This window comes from Hemitrygon akajei, chromosome 22 (assembly GCF_048418815.1).
Source record: "Hemitrygon akajei chromosome 22, sHemAka1.3, whole genome shotgun sequence".
Lineage (NCBI taxonomy): Eukaryota > Metazoa > Chordata > Chondrichthyes > Myliobatiformes > Dasyatidae > Hemitrygon > Hemitrygon akajei.
In genome coordinates this window covers 10,895,795-10,914,475 of record NC_133145.1, presented here as the reverse complement: position 1 = coordinate 10,914,475, position 18,681 = coordinate 10,895,795, and the positions used below count along the sequence as shown (strand labels likewise).

At 46.3% G+C, this 18,681-nt stretch overlaps 1 protein-coding gene across 1 annotated transcript in view; it reads right to left on the bottom strand.

Annotated features, from left to right (window-relative positions):
- myo15b (myosin XVB) overlaps positions 1-18,681 on the bottom strand; it is a 452,296-nt gene that overhangs the window by 385,701 nt on the left and 47,914 nt on the right. Inside the window, exons 6-10 of the mRNA XM_073026589.1 lie at positions 8,223-8,297; positions 7,957-8,053; positions 7,141-7,244; positions 2,035-2,098; positions 492-605 (exon numbers count right to left, since the gene is read on the bottom strand). Coding sequence (XP_072882690.1) covers positions 492-605; positions 2,035-2,098; positions 7,141-7,244; positions 7,957-8,053; positions 8,223-8,297 — 454 coding nt within the window. The remainder of the gene's footprint in view (positions 1-491; positions 606-2,034; positions 2,099-7,140; positions 7,245-7,956; positions 8,054-8,222; positions 8,298-18,681) is intronic.

Sequence of the window (18,681 nt, the reverse complement as noted above, 5' to 3'; positions counted from 1 at the left end):
TTCCAGAAAAATAGAGAAGCAGTGATACAATGATTACAGGAAAAATCATGAACGTGTCCCCAGGACAGCTGTAATGAGGAAGAGATAATCGCATGCCTCTTTGTGAACAATATTTGCAAAAAAGGTCTGGAAAAGGATGCAAGGGTTCGTGTCGAGGTTCCTCCTGAGAAGCAAACAACAGAGAACTCTCTATCTACGTGCGATTTCCCAGAACACACTCACAAATAAACATCAAATGCTCATGGAATGTCATTAACACAGTGAAATATACACTTTGGTCTGCTCAGACCTGCTGGTCTTCCAGTACAATAATTGCCTGTATGTGAGTGCTGTCTGACACACTGAAGCTCAGTGCAGCCAATGTAAAGGCTTCATGGGGAAGGATTGCAGTTTAAGAACCTGTCATCACAGGACACTGAGGAGCTGGGTCCTATACAACAGTATACCAAATGCTTGAAAGATGTTTTTGGGAATCAGGCAAATTGTCTCACCTGATTGAGGTAGAAGTAGGCTTCTGACTCCTGAAGGCTCAACACCTCTTTCAGCTCCTCATCTAGACCACCCAACAGCTCGTAAAACACATGGTAATTACGCTCACTGCGTGCCTAGAAGACAAAAACCAAAATCCACGACACACATTGTAGTACAACAACAGTGCACTCACACGGTAACAATGCGACCAGGGGAACAACACACCCTTGTGGTAACCAAGGGAACAGCACCATCACGCAGTCACAGTGCGACGTAGGGAACAACACCATCACGCAGTCACAGTGTGACCTGAGAATCACACCGTCACGCAGTCACAGTGTGACCAGGAGAATCACACCATCATGCAGTCACAGTGTGACCTGGGGAACAACACCGTCACGCAGTCACAGTGCGACCAAGTGAATCACACCGACACGCAGTCACAGTGCGACCAGGAGAATCACACCGACACGCAGTCACAGTGCGACCAGGAGAATCACACCGACACGCAGTCACAGTGCGACCAGGAGAATCACACCAACACGCAGTCACAGTGCGACCAAGTGAATCACACCGACACGCAGTCACAGTGCGACCAGGAGAATCACACCGACACGCAGTCACAGTGCGACCAGGAGAATCACACCAACATGCAGTCACAGTGTGACCTGGGTAACAACACCATCATGCAGTCACAGTGCGACCAAGTGAATCACACCGACACGCAGTCACAGTGCGACCAAGTGAATCACACCGTCACGCAGTCACAGTGTGATCAGGAGAATCACACCGTCACGCAGTCACAGTGTGATCAGGAGAATCACACCGTCACGCAGTCACAGTGCGACCTGGGTAACAACACCGTCACGCAGTCACAGTGCGACCAGGAGAATCACACCAACATGCAGTCACAGTGTGACCTGGGTAACAACACCATCATGCAGTCACAGTGCGACCAAGTGAATCACACCGACACGCAGTCACAGTGCGACCAAGTGAATCACACCGTCACGCAGTCACAGTGTGATCAGGAGAATCACACCGTCACGCAGTCACAGTGCGACCAGGAGAATCACACCATCAGGCAGTCACAGTGTGACCAGGAGAATCACACCGACACGCAGTCACAGTGCGACCTGGGTAACAACACCGTCACACAGTCACAGTGTGACCAGGAGAATCACACCATCACACAGTCACAGTGCGACCTGGGTAACAACACCGTCACACAGTCACAGTGTGACCAGGAGAATCACACCGTCACACAGTCACAGTGTGACCCAGAGAATCACACTGTCTCATTGTCACAGTGTGACCAGATTAACACGACTGTCACGCAGTCACAGTGTGACCAGGGGAACATCACTGTCACACAATCACAGTGTGACCAGGAGCAGGGCGAACTCACCTACAATCACAGTGACCATGAGTGGAAATCACTCTGTCACAGTTTGACCATGGGAACAATTACAGACACGGCCACTCTGTGATAAAGTTCTTACAGGTTTATTCAGATTTACCAACACTCAGACCACAGTAACCTAGTCTACCTTATACACTTACCTGAAAGACAAGCCTAGACTTTTCCAGAAGGTAATGGGATATTGAGGTTCCAACCACCAGGCCACTGAGAACATTGAAAAGCCACAGCTCAGTAGATCCTCTGGGTTTCTTTTTTACAAAACTGTAAAAGTTTATTTACACAACAATACACACAGTACAAACATTCAGTTGTAATAAAATAGTGAATAAATTCAAAATGAAACAGGATTATTACTATCTATAAAACAGTCAATCCCCTGGGGTGCCCGTGGCTCCTAGAAATACTGCAATGTGCCCATTGTGACCACGTGCTGCCTGTCCAAGGATAACCAAGCACAAACTTAACCTCAACCTCGGGCCCCCTACGCCCATGAATGGCCATCCTTCCACAGCTCAGTAGATCTGACTAGCTACAATACGTGAGAACACCTCCCAGCCACTGAATGCGTCTCTGGTGTTTGTTATGAACATTCCCCTCAACTCTAAATTACATCACTGAGTTCACAGCAAACTGGGGTGTTGTTGCGCAGAAAGTACATTTTCCATTTTGTAGCACCAGTAATAATACCAAACCTTTGAGGAAAGAATGGGCATTTTTGACAGCAATCAACATGTCCACTCTCCATCCAGATCAGGTGCAGCTTTCTCTTTGCCATCCCATTAAACATTAGATACCACAACTCCACTCAGAATAAATGAAGCTCCTTCCAATGTTGCTTCCTCAAACCCTAAACCCTACAAGACTCTGCTTCCATGTTGACCTCAGCTGATAGCATCTTGGCACACCAGACTCTCAGATTTCCATTGCTCACTGTTATTCTCCCCACCCAAAAGCCTGAAGAGTACGATTGTTATTTAGTATCAAGGAACATGGAATGAAGTCAGTAAATTATTTGGAGGTGCAGATCAAGTACCACCTCAAAGAACAAGGAAACAGACTGATTGGCTTCTGTTGATGTCATTGTATGTTCTACAGAGACTTCAGCCTGTCTTGAATTCCGTGCCCACATTAATGCAGCTCAGGGTCCAGGAAGAGGGTCCACTCTATTTCATTACTCCTGTATTTGCTGGCCCATATAGTCCGTCAATGGTTTAGCATCCCAAATTGATAACAGCTACACTTGTCTTGAAACCCTTCACATCTCTCCCTTGATAATCTTTTGTTCCTACTCTTAACTTCTCCGTCTGGCTCGTCCTGGTCTCTTGTGCACCCCTTTCTCTGTCTGGCTCGTCCTGGTCTCTTGTGCACCCCTTTCTCTGTCTGGCTCGTCCTGGTCTCTTGTGCACCCCTTTCTCCGTCTGGCTCGTCCTGGTCTCTTGTGCACCCCTTTCTCCATCTGGCTCGTCCTGGTCTCTTGTGCACCCCTTCCTCCGTCTGGCACGTCCTGTTCTCTTGTGCACCCCTTTCTCCGTCTGGTTCATCCTGGTCTCTTGTGCACCCCTTCTCCGTCTGGCTCGTCCTGGTCTCTTGTGCACCCCTTTCTCCATCTGGCTCATCCTGGTCTCTTGTGCACCCCTTTCTCCGTCTGGTTCGTCCTGGTCTCTTGTGCACCCCTTTCTCCATCTGGCTTGACCTGGTCTCCTGTGCACCCCTTTCTACGTCTGGCTCGTCCTGTTCTCTTGTGCACCCCTTTCTATGTCTGGGTCATCCTGGTCTCTTGTGCACCCCTTTCTCCGTCTGGCTCGTCCTGGTCTCTTGTGCACCCCTTTCTCCATCTGGCTCATCCTGGTCTCTTGTGCACCCCTTTCTCCATCTGGCTCGACCTGGTCTCCTGTGCACCCCTTTCTACGTCTGGCTCGTCCTGTTCTCTTGTGCACCCCTTTCTATGTCTGGGTCATCCTGGTCTCTTGTGTACCCCTTTCTCCGTCTGGCTTGTCCTGGTCTCTTGTGCACCCCTTTCTCTATAAACCATTATTGGGAAATACAACTTCCGCTACTTATGTGTCCTTGTCTGGAAGAGTTGTAGGTTTTCTATGTTTCTATCTCTGTGATACCCTAGCTCACTTTCCTTTGAGACATTCCTAGCTCCTTGGTCTCTTTCAGTTATCCGTTGCCATATCTACTCCCTCAGCTCAGCATCTAATGTTTTTCCAACTAAACCTTTGGGATCACCTTGAGATGTCTGCTACACAAAGGGTAGTGTGAGCTGTTCTTGATAAATAACAAGAGTGACTTCACAAGTCACTATTGCCTAAGATTTCCTAACATTGGAGTCACTAGGAGGTAAATATTGATTTGTGATTCTACATTAGTAGATTACGTCAATCAGATAGCACATGCTGGACTGACACAGCCCACTTTGCCTGTGGCCGCTCACTGAAAGCGCTGGCTGCTGTTCTGCTTTAAAAGTCATACCTAAATTTACTTCCAGCCGATATGCTTTTTTTGTTTTTGCATTAAAACTGACTTCAAGTGGTCAATGATTACAACAAGAATACAAACACACTTTGTATTCCATCCCAGGATTTCAGCCACAAAACTATAAGATTCCTTGTGGGGTTCTCATTTCTTCAGCCTGGTCTCAGCGGAACGGATCCCAGTGTTGTAAGATAACGAAATGGCCAAAAATATCAGTTTAAAATGAGTCACAGTTCAAGCTGAAGAAACTTATTTAAAGTACTTACATAAAGACTTTAGACTCAAGGGAAGACGAGGAGACACAGGATAAGGGAGGATGAATTAAAAATTAAGATCTTCCTGTAGCTCCTCCTCATAATAAGAAACAATTAGCTACTGGGTCATGTAGTTCCAGCTATCCTCTGCCCTGGAATGCCCCTGTCCTGATGAACTTAAGACAATCAGACTGCCATCTTTTAGAAACTTGGGGAAGTTGTGCTACTAATCCCAATAAAGAGAGATGTTGAGATCCTGTTAATAAAGGAGGCATGAACTGGGTTTAGGTCAGGGACACAAGGGAATACCTTGATGGTTATAACAAGATTAATGATACATTTAAGAGGGGAATCAGGGCAAAGACAGAGAATGAGATCGATCTGGCAGGTAAACTGAAGGAAGAGTAAAAGGTTGCTTAGGAAGACAGGCCTCCTTTCAGATCAGCAGGGTTGAGTCGGGTGGGAATTGTAATCAATATTTCTCCTTGATGTTTACTGAGGAGAAAATCATGGTTGCTTAAGAGATAAAGGAAACAAGTAGAGATGTTTTGGAAAATATTCATAATACCAGGGAGGAGATCATTGCTGCCTTACGGTGTTTTAAGGTGGGAGAATAAATCCCTAGGCCGACTGAGTACATCCTCAACTTTGTGGGAAGATAGAATACCAACTGAGGAGGATCCTGTAGAGATATCTGGTTCATTGTTATCTACCGATAAGGTCCTAAAGACTGGAATTAGACTAATGTCGTCCATTGTTTAAGAAGGGAACGAGGACAAGTCAGGGAGCTGGCAGGTCAGCCTGACTTCAGTGGTGGGGAAGTTACTGGAGGGAATTCTGAAGGACAGGATCTAGCAGTTGGATAGCCAGAGTCTCATTAGGAGGCAAGGGTATGGGTTTTTAATTTTAATTTGTTTTATTGAGTTCAGTATGGAATCGGTCCTTCCGGCCCTTTGAGCCACGCTGCCCAGCAATTCCCCAATTATAATTAATCACAGGACAATTTACAATGACCAATTAACCTACCATATGGTATGTCTTTGGACCATGGGAAGAAACCAGAGCACTTGGAGGAAACCCACACGGTCATAGGGAGAACATACAAATTCCTTACAGGCAGCAGCAGGAATTGAACCGGGGTCACCCGCACTGTAAAGCATTGTGCTAACCACTATGCTGTCATGCCACCCTGTGTATGGGAAGTTATGTTTGACGAATCTTTGTGAGTTCTTTGAAAAGATAGCAAAAAGGGTAGATGAGAGCAAGGCAACTAATGCTGTCTATATGTTCTTTAACAAAACCTTTGACTTTTCTTTATTGAATCATAGAATCATATAATAGTACAGCACATTACAGGCCCTTCAGCCCACAATGTTGTGCCGACTCTCAAACCCTGCCTCCCATATAACCCCCCACCTTAAATTCCTCCATATACCTGTCTAGTAGTCTCTTAAACTTCACTAGTGTATCTGCCTCCACCACTGACTCAGGCAGTGCATTCCATGCACCAACCACTCTCTGAGTGAAAAACCTTCCTCTAATATCCCCCTTGAACTTCCCTCCCCTTACCTTAAAGCCATGTCCTCTTGTACTGAGCAGTGGTGCCCTGGGGAAGAGGCGCTGGCTGTCCACTCTGTCTATTCCTCTTAACATCTTGTACACCTCTATCATGTCTCCTCTCATCCTCCTTCTCTCCAAAGAGTAAAGCCCTAGCTCCCTTAATCTCTGATCATAATCCATACTCTCTAAACCAGGCAGCATCCTGGTAAATCTCCTCTGTACCCTTTCCAATGCTTCCACATCCTTCCTATACTGAGGCGACCAGAACTGGACACAGTATTCCAAGTGTGGCCTAAGCAGAGTTTTTTACAGCTGCATCATTACATCGTGTCTCTTAAACTCTCTCCCTTGACTTATGAAAGTTAACACCCCGTAAGCTTTCTTAACTACCCTATCTACCTGTGAGGCAACTTTCAGGGACCTGTGGACATGTACCCCCAGATCCCTCTGCTCCTCCACACTACCAAGTATTCTGCCATTTACTTTGTACTCTGCCTTGGAGTTTGTCCTTCCAAAGTGTACCACCTCACACTTCTCCGGGTTGAACTCCGTCTGCTGCTTCTCAGCCCACTTCTGCATCCTATCAATGTCTCTCTGCAATCTTCAACAATCCTCTACACTATCTACAACACCACCAACCTTTGTGTCGTCTGCAAACTTGCCAACCCACCCTTCTACCCCCACATCCAGGTGTATAGGTATATGGAATGAGTTGTCAGAGAAAGTGGTTGAGACAGGTACAACAGTGTCATTTAAAAACACTTGAACAGATACATGGAGAAGGAAGGCCTGGAACAAACACAGGAAATTGGGACTAGCTAAATGTACAATATGGTCAGCAGAGACCCGTCAGGCCAATCCCAGCTGTATTCCTCTACAACCATGACTCTAACAAAGTTCACAAATAAAACAACAAAATCAAAACTCACTGCAGCTCAGTCAGCTGTTACTTACTGTCGGATATGAATCCAAAGAAGCTTCCCAAACCTGCTGGAGTTATTGTTCAGGACAGTTTTAGCATTCCCAAATGCTTCCAAGATGGGAAAAGCCTGAGTTGCCTGTGGCAAGAAACAGTATAGATTATGTCATATCTTTCTGCTCACCTCTGTTGTCACACTGACATGACGATTGTCAGGAATATGGAATGATCAATTTCTAATCAGCTGGAATGTCACAGATTAGTATGTTGAAGGTCTGATAGGAAAGTGATGTTTTGGAGCGTGAGGCAAATGATAAGCACTTTATGCACAATCAGTCCATCTTATACCCTGCATTAGACTAGCGGGCCTGTAAACGCCACTACAACAATTCTAACTTGAGTTGGGAACCTATTAAATTTAAATGAGGGAGTAACTTCACTCCTAGCTGTGACTGACAGGTAGCAGCCCAACTGGGTCATCACTATAACCAAAGTTATGAAACACCTCATGAGCTGTAATACCACATTTCTGCATATTTCCTCAATCACCTTCAAGTGTCAAAAAGTCTCTGTCTCTACTTCCATCGTGTGTGTGTGTGTGTGTGTGTGTACATACGTATGTTTCTGTGCATGTATCTTGTTTGTACTTGTGCACGTGTATTTAGATGTGTGAGTCTGTGTCCATATGGATCTGAGCTTCTCTGATGTTTGATCACGTTGGACACACTGTGTTTGTGTCCAGTGTGTGACATGTCAGAGTAAAAGTGTGAATTCTACACAGTTCTATCTGAAGGAGACATTCATTTTCATTGATTTCAGACTAGCAACCAGTTCTGTGTAGTGAGTCTGACCTGACAGATTTGCTCCTCCCTGGTTTCTTGGTAAAGTGTCATCAGGTAGCGGATGATCAGCTTTGCCGCCTCAGTCTTCCCTGAACCACTCTGTCCACTAAACAGATAGAAACGGAAGAATCAACGTCACTCAAAGTCATTCTAGCCCAGTACCCTGAATCATCTATTGCAAGCACTCTCCAGTCGTTGCAGGACATCTCCAGAATCAACCCAGATTCACTCCAGCATTTTGAACAGACATGATGCTGTGAGAATGTAGCACCCACCTGACGATGATACACTGCTCTCTCTCACATCTCTGGCTCAATGTGTATGCAGCATCAGCAATGGCAAAGATGTGTCTGTGAAGAGAAAGAAGGCATCTGTAACAAGTCACCCTGACCCACATTCACACTCTTCACCTGCTTTTGAACAGGTTGTTTAGTTCAACAATTCAAAAATATTAGGTGCCATCAGAACGGCAAGACATTTGACCAGATCATGGAACTTTGTTTAACGTTGCTATTGCAACAATTTCCTGGTCAGTGATGCCTGAACTGAAATTTGACCAGCAGCATCTGAGCTATTGGTACCAACCTGACTTGACCTCTGGCTCAGGGCTGGGTGGGAAATTCCCATTCACCTTGACATTCTTTTCAAACCACTACAGTGGAGCTTGGCATATGGTGGACATTCTCAGCACAGTGTTGCCTTGATCACAGCATAGTGACAGTTGGAGGTAAACCAGCAGGTAAACAAAATACTTACCTTGGCTCCCTCAAACCCTTCACTGTGCTGACCCCATGCATAGCGACCTGCCAACATCTTCACCCCTGCTTCTCAAAATGCAGCCATCTCCTGAACCTCTTCCACCTGTACTCACCCTCACCTAATGCTGTGCTCAAGAACCCCTCCCCAGGTGCTGCCATTCAGTCCTTTGCACTGTTGGCCATATAGCTTCCTGATCCTACCCCCATCCTCCCAACAACAACTTAGATGTGAATGGAGATTGGTAAGCTTCCAGATGACACAAAAATTGATAGTAAGCAGGGTTGTCCTAAGCTACATGATCTGGGTGAGCTAATCATTTGGACAATGGCAACTGGAATTTAATTCTGGTTAAGTGGGAGCTGATGCATTTTGGGAAAGTCCAAAAAGGATAAGAGATACAACAAATTATAGGGTTCTAGGGAGTACTGAGGAACAAAGATCTCTAAATGTAAGTTGGTGAAGAAGTCACATGGGATACTGGTCTTCATTAGTTGGGGCATGGATTGCAAGCGTAGGTACAATTTATTAAATATTGGCTAGGCCACAGCTTTAGCTGCAGTTCTAGTCACCTCAATATAGGAAGGATGTGATTACACTGAAACTTACAGAACAGTTTCACCAAAATATCACCTGAATGTTTCATCTGGCTTCCTGCTCCTTACCTCTGACCACAGGTCCTGCACTGGTCTGGGCCCAGGAGTGCTACTGGCAAGTAATTGGGTAGTTGCATCTACCTAGGTACTGTGAAAATATTTTGTTTGCATGACACCCAGAGAGATTGTTTCACACAAAAGTTTGTTGAAGTAATATAAAAGGACAAAAAAACAGAGTACAGAATATTCAGATACAGAGTAATTGCCAAGCAGGTAGACAGATGAAGTGCAAGGGCCATGACAAGGCAGATAGAGAGATCAAGAGTTAATCTTTGTTGCATAAGAGGTCCATCCAGTGGTCTTACAGCAGTGGGACAGAATCTGACCCTAAGCCTGGTGGTATGTGTTGCCCAATGGAAGAAGGAAGAGAGAATGACTGGGTGGTTAGGTGGTCATAGAAACATAGAAAACCTACAGCATGATACAGACCCTTCAGCCCACAAAGTTGTACCGAACATGTCCTTACCTTAGAAATTACTAGGCTTACCTACAGCCCTCTATTTTTCTAAGCTCCACGTACCTATCCACAAGTCCCTTAAAAGAGCCTATTGTATCCACCTCCACCACCGTTGCCGGCAGCCCATTCCACGCACTCACCATTCTCTGAGTAAAAAACTTACCCCTGACATCTCCTCTGTAACTACTCCCCAGCAACATAAACCTGTGTGCTCTTGTGGCAACCATTTCGGCCCTGGGAAAAAGCCTCTGACTATTCACCATGATCAATGCCTCTCATCATCCTTGATTATGTTGTTTGCTTTCCTGAGACAGTGGAGGAGAGGCTGGATTATGTGATGGACCGGGCTGTTTTCACAACTCTCTGCAGTTTCTTGTGGTTTTGGGTAGAGCAGCCGTGATGCATCCAGTTAGGATGCTTTCTCTGCAGTAAGGTAGTGAAGGAAAGATACCCACTGGGGTACGAGAAAATGTAATTATATTTCAGTGATGTGGGACAACAACCAAGCCAGTCATTCAGTCACTCACACAATATCAGTCCAACTACACTGTGAGCGTACTGAATGTTCATGGACTCAGACCCTGATGCGCAGAGAAGCAGAGCAGGATATTTCATCATTCACTTCATGTTGCTGGCTAAGCCAGTGTATATTGCCCTGGCTCCCTGAACCACTGCAATTCTTGTGATGAAAGCACTTTCACAGTTCTGTTCTTATCTGCTATGATGATGCAAAAGATCCACTGTGCCCATGTCAATCCCAATGGTCTCATTCCCTATTTCCTTAATGCTTTATACCTCTGCAGTTCAGTCACCCTCACACCAGCCCATCATCTCCTTTAGGATCCTTTGTACCATAACCCTACATGGAACCGTAATTCTCTGAACTGTTCAGTTGTCACTACAGCACATCCAAGCAGTCAGAAAGTGATTGTGTGACGATGTCACTTGAGCAGACAGTCAGAGTCAGAATCAGGTTTATTATCACTGGCGTGTGACATGAAATTTGTTAACTTAGCAGCAGCAGTTCAATGCTGTACATAATATAGAAGGAATAAATAAATAACAGTATACATATAATGAACAGATTAAAAATCATGCAAAGACAGAAATAATATATATTTAAGAAGTGATTTAGTGTTCATGGGGTCAATGTCCATTTAGGAATCGAATGGCAGAGGGGAAGAGCTGTTCCTGAATTGCTGAGTGTGTGAATTCAGGCTTCTGTACCTGATGGTAACGGTGTGAAAAGGGCATGCTCTGATTGCTCGGGGCCTCAGTTCAATCCCCAAAGCTGAGAGGTAGCAGTACTAACGATTATAGGTATCCAGCAATCTTGGAGTAAAAAACCTTAACCCATGAACCTACCCCCTCTCACCTTCAATGCATGCTCTCTGGTACAGTATTAGACATTTCAACCCTGGGAAACAGATACTCTCTGTCCACTCTATCTATACCCCTCATAATCTTGTAAAGCTCTATCAGATCTCCCCTCAGCATTCAATGCTCCAGGGAAAATAACCCAAGTTTATCCAGCCTCTTGATTTAGAGAGGGCTCATGCCCTCTAAACCAGGCAGCATCCTGGTAAACCCCTTCTGCAGCCTCTCCAAAGCCTCGACATCCTTCCTATAGTGGGGCGACCAGAAATGTACGCAGTTCTCCAGATGTGGCCTAACCAGAGTTTTATCAAGTTGCAACATAACCTCCTGACTTTTAAACTCAATGCCTCATCTATTGAAAGCAAGCATTCCATAAGCATTCTTAACCATTTTATCAACCTGTGTAGCCACTTTCAAGGAGCTAAGAAGTTGGATCCCAAGATCACTCTGCTCAGCAACACTGTTACGGATCTTACCCTTAATAGTGTACTGTCTCCTTACAATTACCCTACCAAGATGCAACTCCATCTGCCACTTCTCAGCCCATATCTGCAACTGATCTACATCATGCTGTATTATTTTCAAGTCTTCTTCACTGTCCACAACTCCACCAATCTTGGTATTATCTGCAAATTTACTAACCCACCCATCTACATTTTCATTCAGGTCATTTCTATACATCACAACAGCAGAGGTCCCAGTACAGATCCCCCCAGAATTCCACTAACTACAGATCTCCAGCTTGAACAAGTCCCTTTAACCTCTACCCTCTGTCTTCTCTCCACAAGCCAGTTCCAAATCCAAAAAGCCAATTCAGCACGGACCCCATACATCCTAATCTCCTGGATTAGCCTCCCGTGGGGGACTTTGTCAAATCCATGTAGACAACATCCACTGCCTACTGTCTCTGTCATCACCTTCTCAAAAAATTCAATAAAGTTGGTAAGGCATGACATACCACGCACAAAGCCATGCTGGCTCTAGCTAATCAGGCCATTGGTTTCCAAATGCTCATATATCCTAACCTTGAGAAATTTCCCCAGCAATTTCCCCACAGCTGATGTGAGTCACCAGTCTATAGTTCCCAGGACTTTCCCTTGTTCCCTTCTTAAATAGAAGTACAACATTAGCCTCTTGCCAGTCCTCGGAACCTCATGTAGAGAGGACACAAAAACGCTGATCAGGGTACCAGCAATCTCGTCTCTTGCCTCCTTCAATAACATTGGGGAAATCCCATCAGGCCCTGGGATTTCACCTTCATACTCAGTAGAAGGCCCAACACTTCCTCTTCCTAGACTTCTAAATGCCCTAATGTATTTACACACTCAGCACTGATCTCCTGGTCCTCCATACCCTTTTCCTTGGTAAATGCGAAAGCAAAGTGGATGTGAGAAGCACACCTGCATGGTTTGTCGCCTCCCGGGTGCCAGGGTCCGGGATGTCTCTGACCAGGTGCATGACATCCTGTTACGAGAGGGAAAGCAACCAGAAGTCGTGATACATGTTGGTACCAACAACATAGGCAGGAAGAGGGATGAGGTCCTGAAGGTCCTGAGTTTCGGGAACTAGGCAGAAGGCTGAAGAACAGGACCTCACAGGTGGCGTTCTCAGGATTGCTGCCAGTGCTATGTGAGAGTGATGGTAAGAATTGGAGGAGATGGCAGTTGAATGCGTGGCTGAGGAGTTGGTGCAGGGGGCAGGGTTTTAGATTTTTGGATCATTGGGATCTCTTCTGGGGAAGGTGGGACCTGTACAGATTGGATGGGTTGCACCTGAACTCGAGGGGGAGCAATATCCTTGCTGGTAGGTTTGCTAGCATGGTTCGGGAGGGTTTAAACTAATTTGCAAGGGGGATGGGACCCAGAGCGATAGAGCAGTGAAAGAAGTGCATGGAGTAAAGCCAGATCTAACATAAAGAGGCTTTGAGGAAAGAGAAACAGAATAAAGGGTGTAAAGGTAGTAAGGTAGAAGGGCTAAAGTGTGTGTACTTCAATGCAAGAAGCATTAGGAGTAAAGGTGATGAACTGAGAGCTTGGATACATACACGGAATTATGATGTAGTGGCCATTACGGAGACTTGGCTGGCACCAGGGCAGGAATGGATTCTCAATATTCCTGGATTGCAGTGCTTTAAAAGGGATAGAGAGGGGGGAAAAGGGGAGAAGGGCTGGCATTACTGGTCAGGGATAGTATTACAGCTACAGAAAGGGTGGGTAATGTAGCAGGATCCTCTTTTGAGTCAGTATGGGTGGAAGTCAGGAACAGGAAGGGAGCAGTTACTCTACTGGGGGTATTCTATAGGCCCCCTGGTAGCAGCAGAGATACCGAGGAGCAGATTGGGAGGCAGATTTTGGAAAGGTGCAAAAATAACAGGGTTGTTATCATGGGTGACTTTAACTTCCCTAATATTGATTGGCACTTGATTAGTTCCAAGGGTTTAGATGGGGCAGAGTTTGTTAAGTGTGTCCAGGACAGATTCCTGTCACAGTATGTTGACAGGCCGACTAGGGGGAATGCCATACTAGATCTAGTATTAGGGAATGAACCGGGTCAGGTCACAGATCTGTCAGTGGGTGAGCATCTGGGGGACAGTGATCACCGCTCCCTGACCTTTAGCATTATCATGGAAAAGGATAGAATCAGAGAGGACAGGAAAATTTTTAATTGGGAAAGGGCAAATTATGAGGCTATAAGGCTAGAACTTGCGGGTGTGAATCAGGATGATTTTTTTGCAGGGAAATGTACTATGGACATGTGGTCGATGTTTAAGGATCTCTTGCAGGATGTTAGGGATAAATTTGTCCCGGTGAGGAAGATCAAGAATGGTAGGGTGAAGGAACCATGGGTGACAAGTGAGGTGGAAAATCTACTCAGGTGGAAGAAGGCAGCATACATGAGGTTTAGGAAGCAAGGATCAGATGAGTCTATTGAGGAATATAGGGTAGCAAGAAAGGAGCTTAAGAAGGAACTGAGAAGAGCAAGAAGGGGGCATGAGAAGGCCTTGGCGAGTAGGGTAAAGGAAAACCCCAAGGCATTCTTCAATTATGTGAAGAACAAAAGGATGACAGGAGTGCAGGTAGGACCGATTAGAGATAAAAGTGGGAAGATGTGCCTGGAGGCTGTGGAAGTGAGCGAGGTCCTCAATGAATACTTCTCTTCGGTATTCTCCAATGAGAGGGAACTTGATGACGGTGAGGACAATATGAGTGAGGTTGATGTTCTGGAGCATGTTGATATTAAGGGAGAGGAGATGTTGGAGTTGTTAAAATACATTAGGACGGATAAGTCCCTGGGGCCTGATTCCCCAGGCTGCTCCACGAGGCGAGGGAAGAGATTGCTGAGCCTCTGGCTAGGATCTTTATGTCCTCGTTGTCCACGGGAATGGTACTGGAGGATTGGAGGGAGGCGAATGTTGTCCCCTTATTCAAAAAAGGTAGTAGGGATAGTTCAGGTAATTATAGATCAGTGAGCCTTACATCTGTGGTGGGAAAGCTGTTGGAAAAGATTCTTAGAGATAGGATCTATGGGCATTTAGAGAATCATGGTCTGATCAGGGACAGTCAGCCTGGCTTTGTGAAGGGCAAATCGTGCCTAACAGGCCTGATAGAGTTCTTTGAGGAGGTGACCAGGCATATAGATGAGGGTAGTGCAGTGGATGTGATCTACATGGATTTTAGTAAGGCATTTGACAAGGTTCCACACGGTAGGCTTATTCAGAAAGTCAGAAGGCATGGGATCCAGGGAAGTTTGGCCAGGTGGATTCAGAATTGGCTTGCCTGCAGAAGGCAGAGGGTCGTGGTGGAGGGAGTACATTCAGATTGGAGGGTTGTGAATAGTGGTGTCCCACAAGGATCGGTTCTGGGACCTCTACTTTTCGTGATTTTTATTAATGACCTGGATGTGGAGGTAGAAGGGTGGGTTGACAAGTTTGCAGACGACACAAAGGTTGGTGGTGTTGTAGATAATGTAGAGGATTGTTGAAGATTGCAGGGAGACATTGATAGGATGCAGAAGTGGGCTGAGAAGTGGCAGACGGAGTTCAACCCGGAGAAGTGTGAGATGGTACACTTTGGAAGGACAAACTCCAAGGCAGAGTACAAAGTAAATGGCAGGATACTTGGCAGTGTGGAGGAGCAGAGGGATCTGGGGGTACATGTCCACAGACCCCTGAAAGTTACCTCACAGGTAGATAAGGTAGTTAAGAAAGCTTATGGGGTGTTAGCTTTCATAAGTCGAGGGATAGAGTTTAAGAGACGCGATATAATGATGCAGCTCCATAAAACTCTAGTTAGGCCACACTTCTGGTCCATTTCTGGTCGCCTCACTATAGGAAGGACGTGGAAGCATTGGAAAGGGTACAGAGGAGATTTACCAGGATACTGCCTGGTTTAGAGAGTATGGATTATGATCAGAGATTAAGGGAGCTAGGGCTTTACTCTTTGGAGAGAAGGAGGATGAGAGGAGACATGATAGAGGGGTACAAGATATTAAGAGGAATAAATAGAGTGGACAGCCAGTGCCTCTTCCCCAGGGCACCACTGCTCAGTACAAGAGGACATGGCTTTAAGGTAAGGGGAGGGAAGTTCAAGGGGGATATTGGAGGAAGGTTTTTCACTCAGAGAGTGGTTGGTGCATGGAATGCACTGCCTGAGTCAGTGGTGGAAGCAGATACACTAGTGAAGTTTAAGAGACTACTAGGCAGGTATATGGAGGAATTTAAGGTGGGGGGTTATATGGGAGGCAGGGTTTGAGGGTTGGCACAACCTTGTGGGCCGAAGGGCCTGTAATGTGCTGTACTATTCTATGTTCTATGTTCTAAGTACTCATTAAGTACCTCACTCACATTCTCTGTATCCAAACAAATGTTCCCCCCCCCCTTACCCTTGAGTGTTCCCACCCTATCCCTAGATATTCTCTTGCTCTTGATGTATGTGTAGAATGCCTTGGGATTCACCTTAATCCGAGTTGCCAAGGAATTTTATGCTCTCTCCTGGCTTTCCCAATTCCCTCTTTTCGTTCCTTTCTGGTTCCTTTATTTCCTCACGTGCTTCGTTTGATCCCGACTTCTGAAGCTTTGCATACTTTTCCTGTTTCTTCTTGACTAAATTCACTGCCTCTCTGGACAACCAAGCTCTCTTATGCCCGTTCTTCCTTCTAACAGGACCATACCTTTCCTGTACTCTGTGCAATTGATCTTTAAACATCCTCCACATGTCTGATGTGGATTTGCCAGAGAAAAGGTGTTTCCAATTAATGTTCCTTAGTTCCTGCTTAATGCCCTTGTAATTTGTCCTACTCCACTTGAAATCTCTCCCACAAGGACCATACCTATCTTTATCTGTAGCTATCCTGAAAGTTAAGGAGTTGTGATCACTGCTCACCCACCGAAAGGTCTGTCACTGGCAAGCTCATTACCCAACACCAGGTCCAGTGCAGTTCCTCCTCTCATTGATTTAAGAGACCTTCCTAGATACACTTAACAAATTCAGCCCCATCTAAACGCCTTACACTAACAAGGTCCTAATTTATATTAGGGAAGCTGAAATCCCCCATGAAAATAACCCTTTTGTTTTTACACATATCCTTAGTCTATCTATTCCTCAATGTCCCGGTGACTATTAGGGGGTCTGTAGTACAGTGTGATTTCACCCTTCTTGAGTTACACCCAAATGGACTTAGTGTCCATTTGTCCATTATGTCTCCTCTGTGTGCCGTTGTGATATTGTCCCTGATTAGTACCTCTCCACCCCTCCCTTTTACCTTCTGCAAAACTATTTCAAACTCTCCCAAGTAGCATCAGTGAACCTTGCAGTTCCTCTGCAGTTCAGGAGTAACTTGTCCCTTTTGCACAGGTCACCCCTTCCCCAGAAAAGGTTCCAATGGTCCAAGAAATTGAAACCCTGTCCCTCCACCATCTCCTCAGCCACTCATTCATTTGTGCTATTACCCCATTCCTACCTGCACTAGCCCGTGGTGCAGAGAGTAATCCAGAGATTACTACCTTGGAAGTCCTTCTCTTCAGCCTCTTTCCTAGCTCAATGCATAGGTCCTCTTCCCCTTTTCTGCCCAAGTTGTTGGTGCCTGTTCCCCTCCCGCTTGAAAATATCCTAGCACCTGGGAGGCAACACGATGTCTCTTCTGTGGCCACAGAATTTCCTTTCAGTCCCCCTAACTATTGAGTTCCCTATAACTACTGCATTGCCTGACAAGCCTCAGAGCCAGTCACAGTGCCACCTGACGAAGGGTCTCGGCCCGAAACGTTGACTGTTCATTTCCACGGATGCTGCCCGACCTGCTGAGTTCCTCCAGCGTGTTGTCCGTGTCACAGTGCCACCTGACGAAGGGTCTCGGCCCGAAACGTTGACTGTTCATTTCCACGGATGCTGCCCGACCTGCTGAGTTCCTCCAGCGTGTTGTCCGTGTCACAGTGCCACCTGACGAAGGGTCTCGGCCCGAAACGTTGACTGTTCATTTCCACGGATGCTGCCCGACCTGCTGAGTTCCTCCAGCGTGTTGTCCGTGTCACAGTGCCACCTGACGAAGGGTCTCCGCCCGAAACGTTGACTGTTCATTTCCATGGATGCTGCCCGATCTGCTGAGTTCCTCCAGCGTGTTGTCCGTGTCACAGTGCCACCTGGATGGTTGCTGCTGCTGTGTTCGGATGGGTCATTACCACCCCCCAGCAGTATCCAAAGGGGTATACTTGTTGCTGAGGGGAATGGCCAGAGCGGACCCTACATTGACTCCTTTATCCCCTTACCTCTCCTGGCACCGTCCAAATGCAGTACTCTGGGTGCAAACACGTCTTCAAAAGTCTTGTCTATAACACCTTTAGTCTCCCAAATGATCCTGGTCAGTCAGGGTGCACTTACCACAGATTCAGCCATCATGAAAACTGTCAAGTTTTCTACACCTGACAGGAGGAGCATTCCATCCCGACCACCCTATACCAAAAAAGAAACAGCCTCACCTGTTCACACCAAAGCCTGTTAAGCCAAATCCTTCACACTCTATCACTGGCACACTCAGACAATGGCCGCTCCAGCAATGATGCTCCACTTGAGCCACCCTTCTTTTATTTGTAGCAGAGGTTAGATGCCGACCAGCTCCAGGCCTGTGCAGCCCAAAAAGACCAGCCTTCCCCGAATCTGCTCCTTTTAGCCTGTCTCTCCCACCTTCTATACGGCTGACACTGACGTACACCCCTCCCACTGGAGCCACCAAGAAGCAACAGCTTTACCCGAATCTGCTCCTTTTAGCCTGTCTCTCCCACCTTCTATAGGGCTGACACTGACGTACACCCCTGCCACTGGAGCCACCAAGAAGCAACAGCTTTACCCGAATCTGCTCCTTTTAGCCTGTCTCTCCCACCTTCTATAGGGCTGACACTGACGTACACCCCTCCCACTGGAGCCACCAAGAAGCAACAGCTTTACCCGAATCTGCTCTTATTCCAGATTCTACACAGACAACACTGGAGGCCTCCCA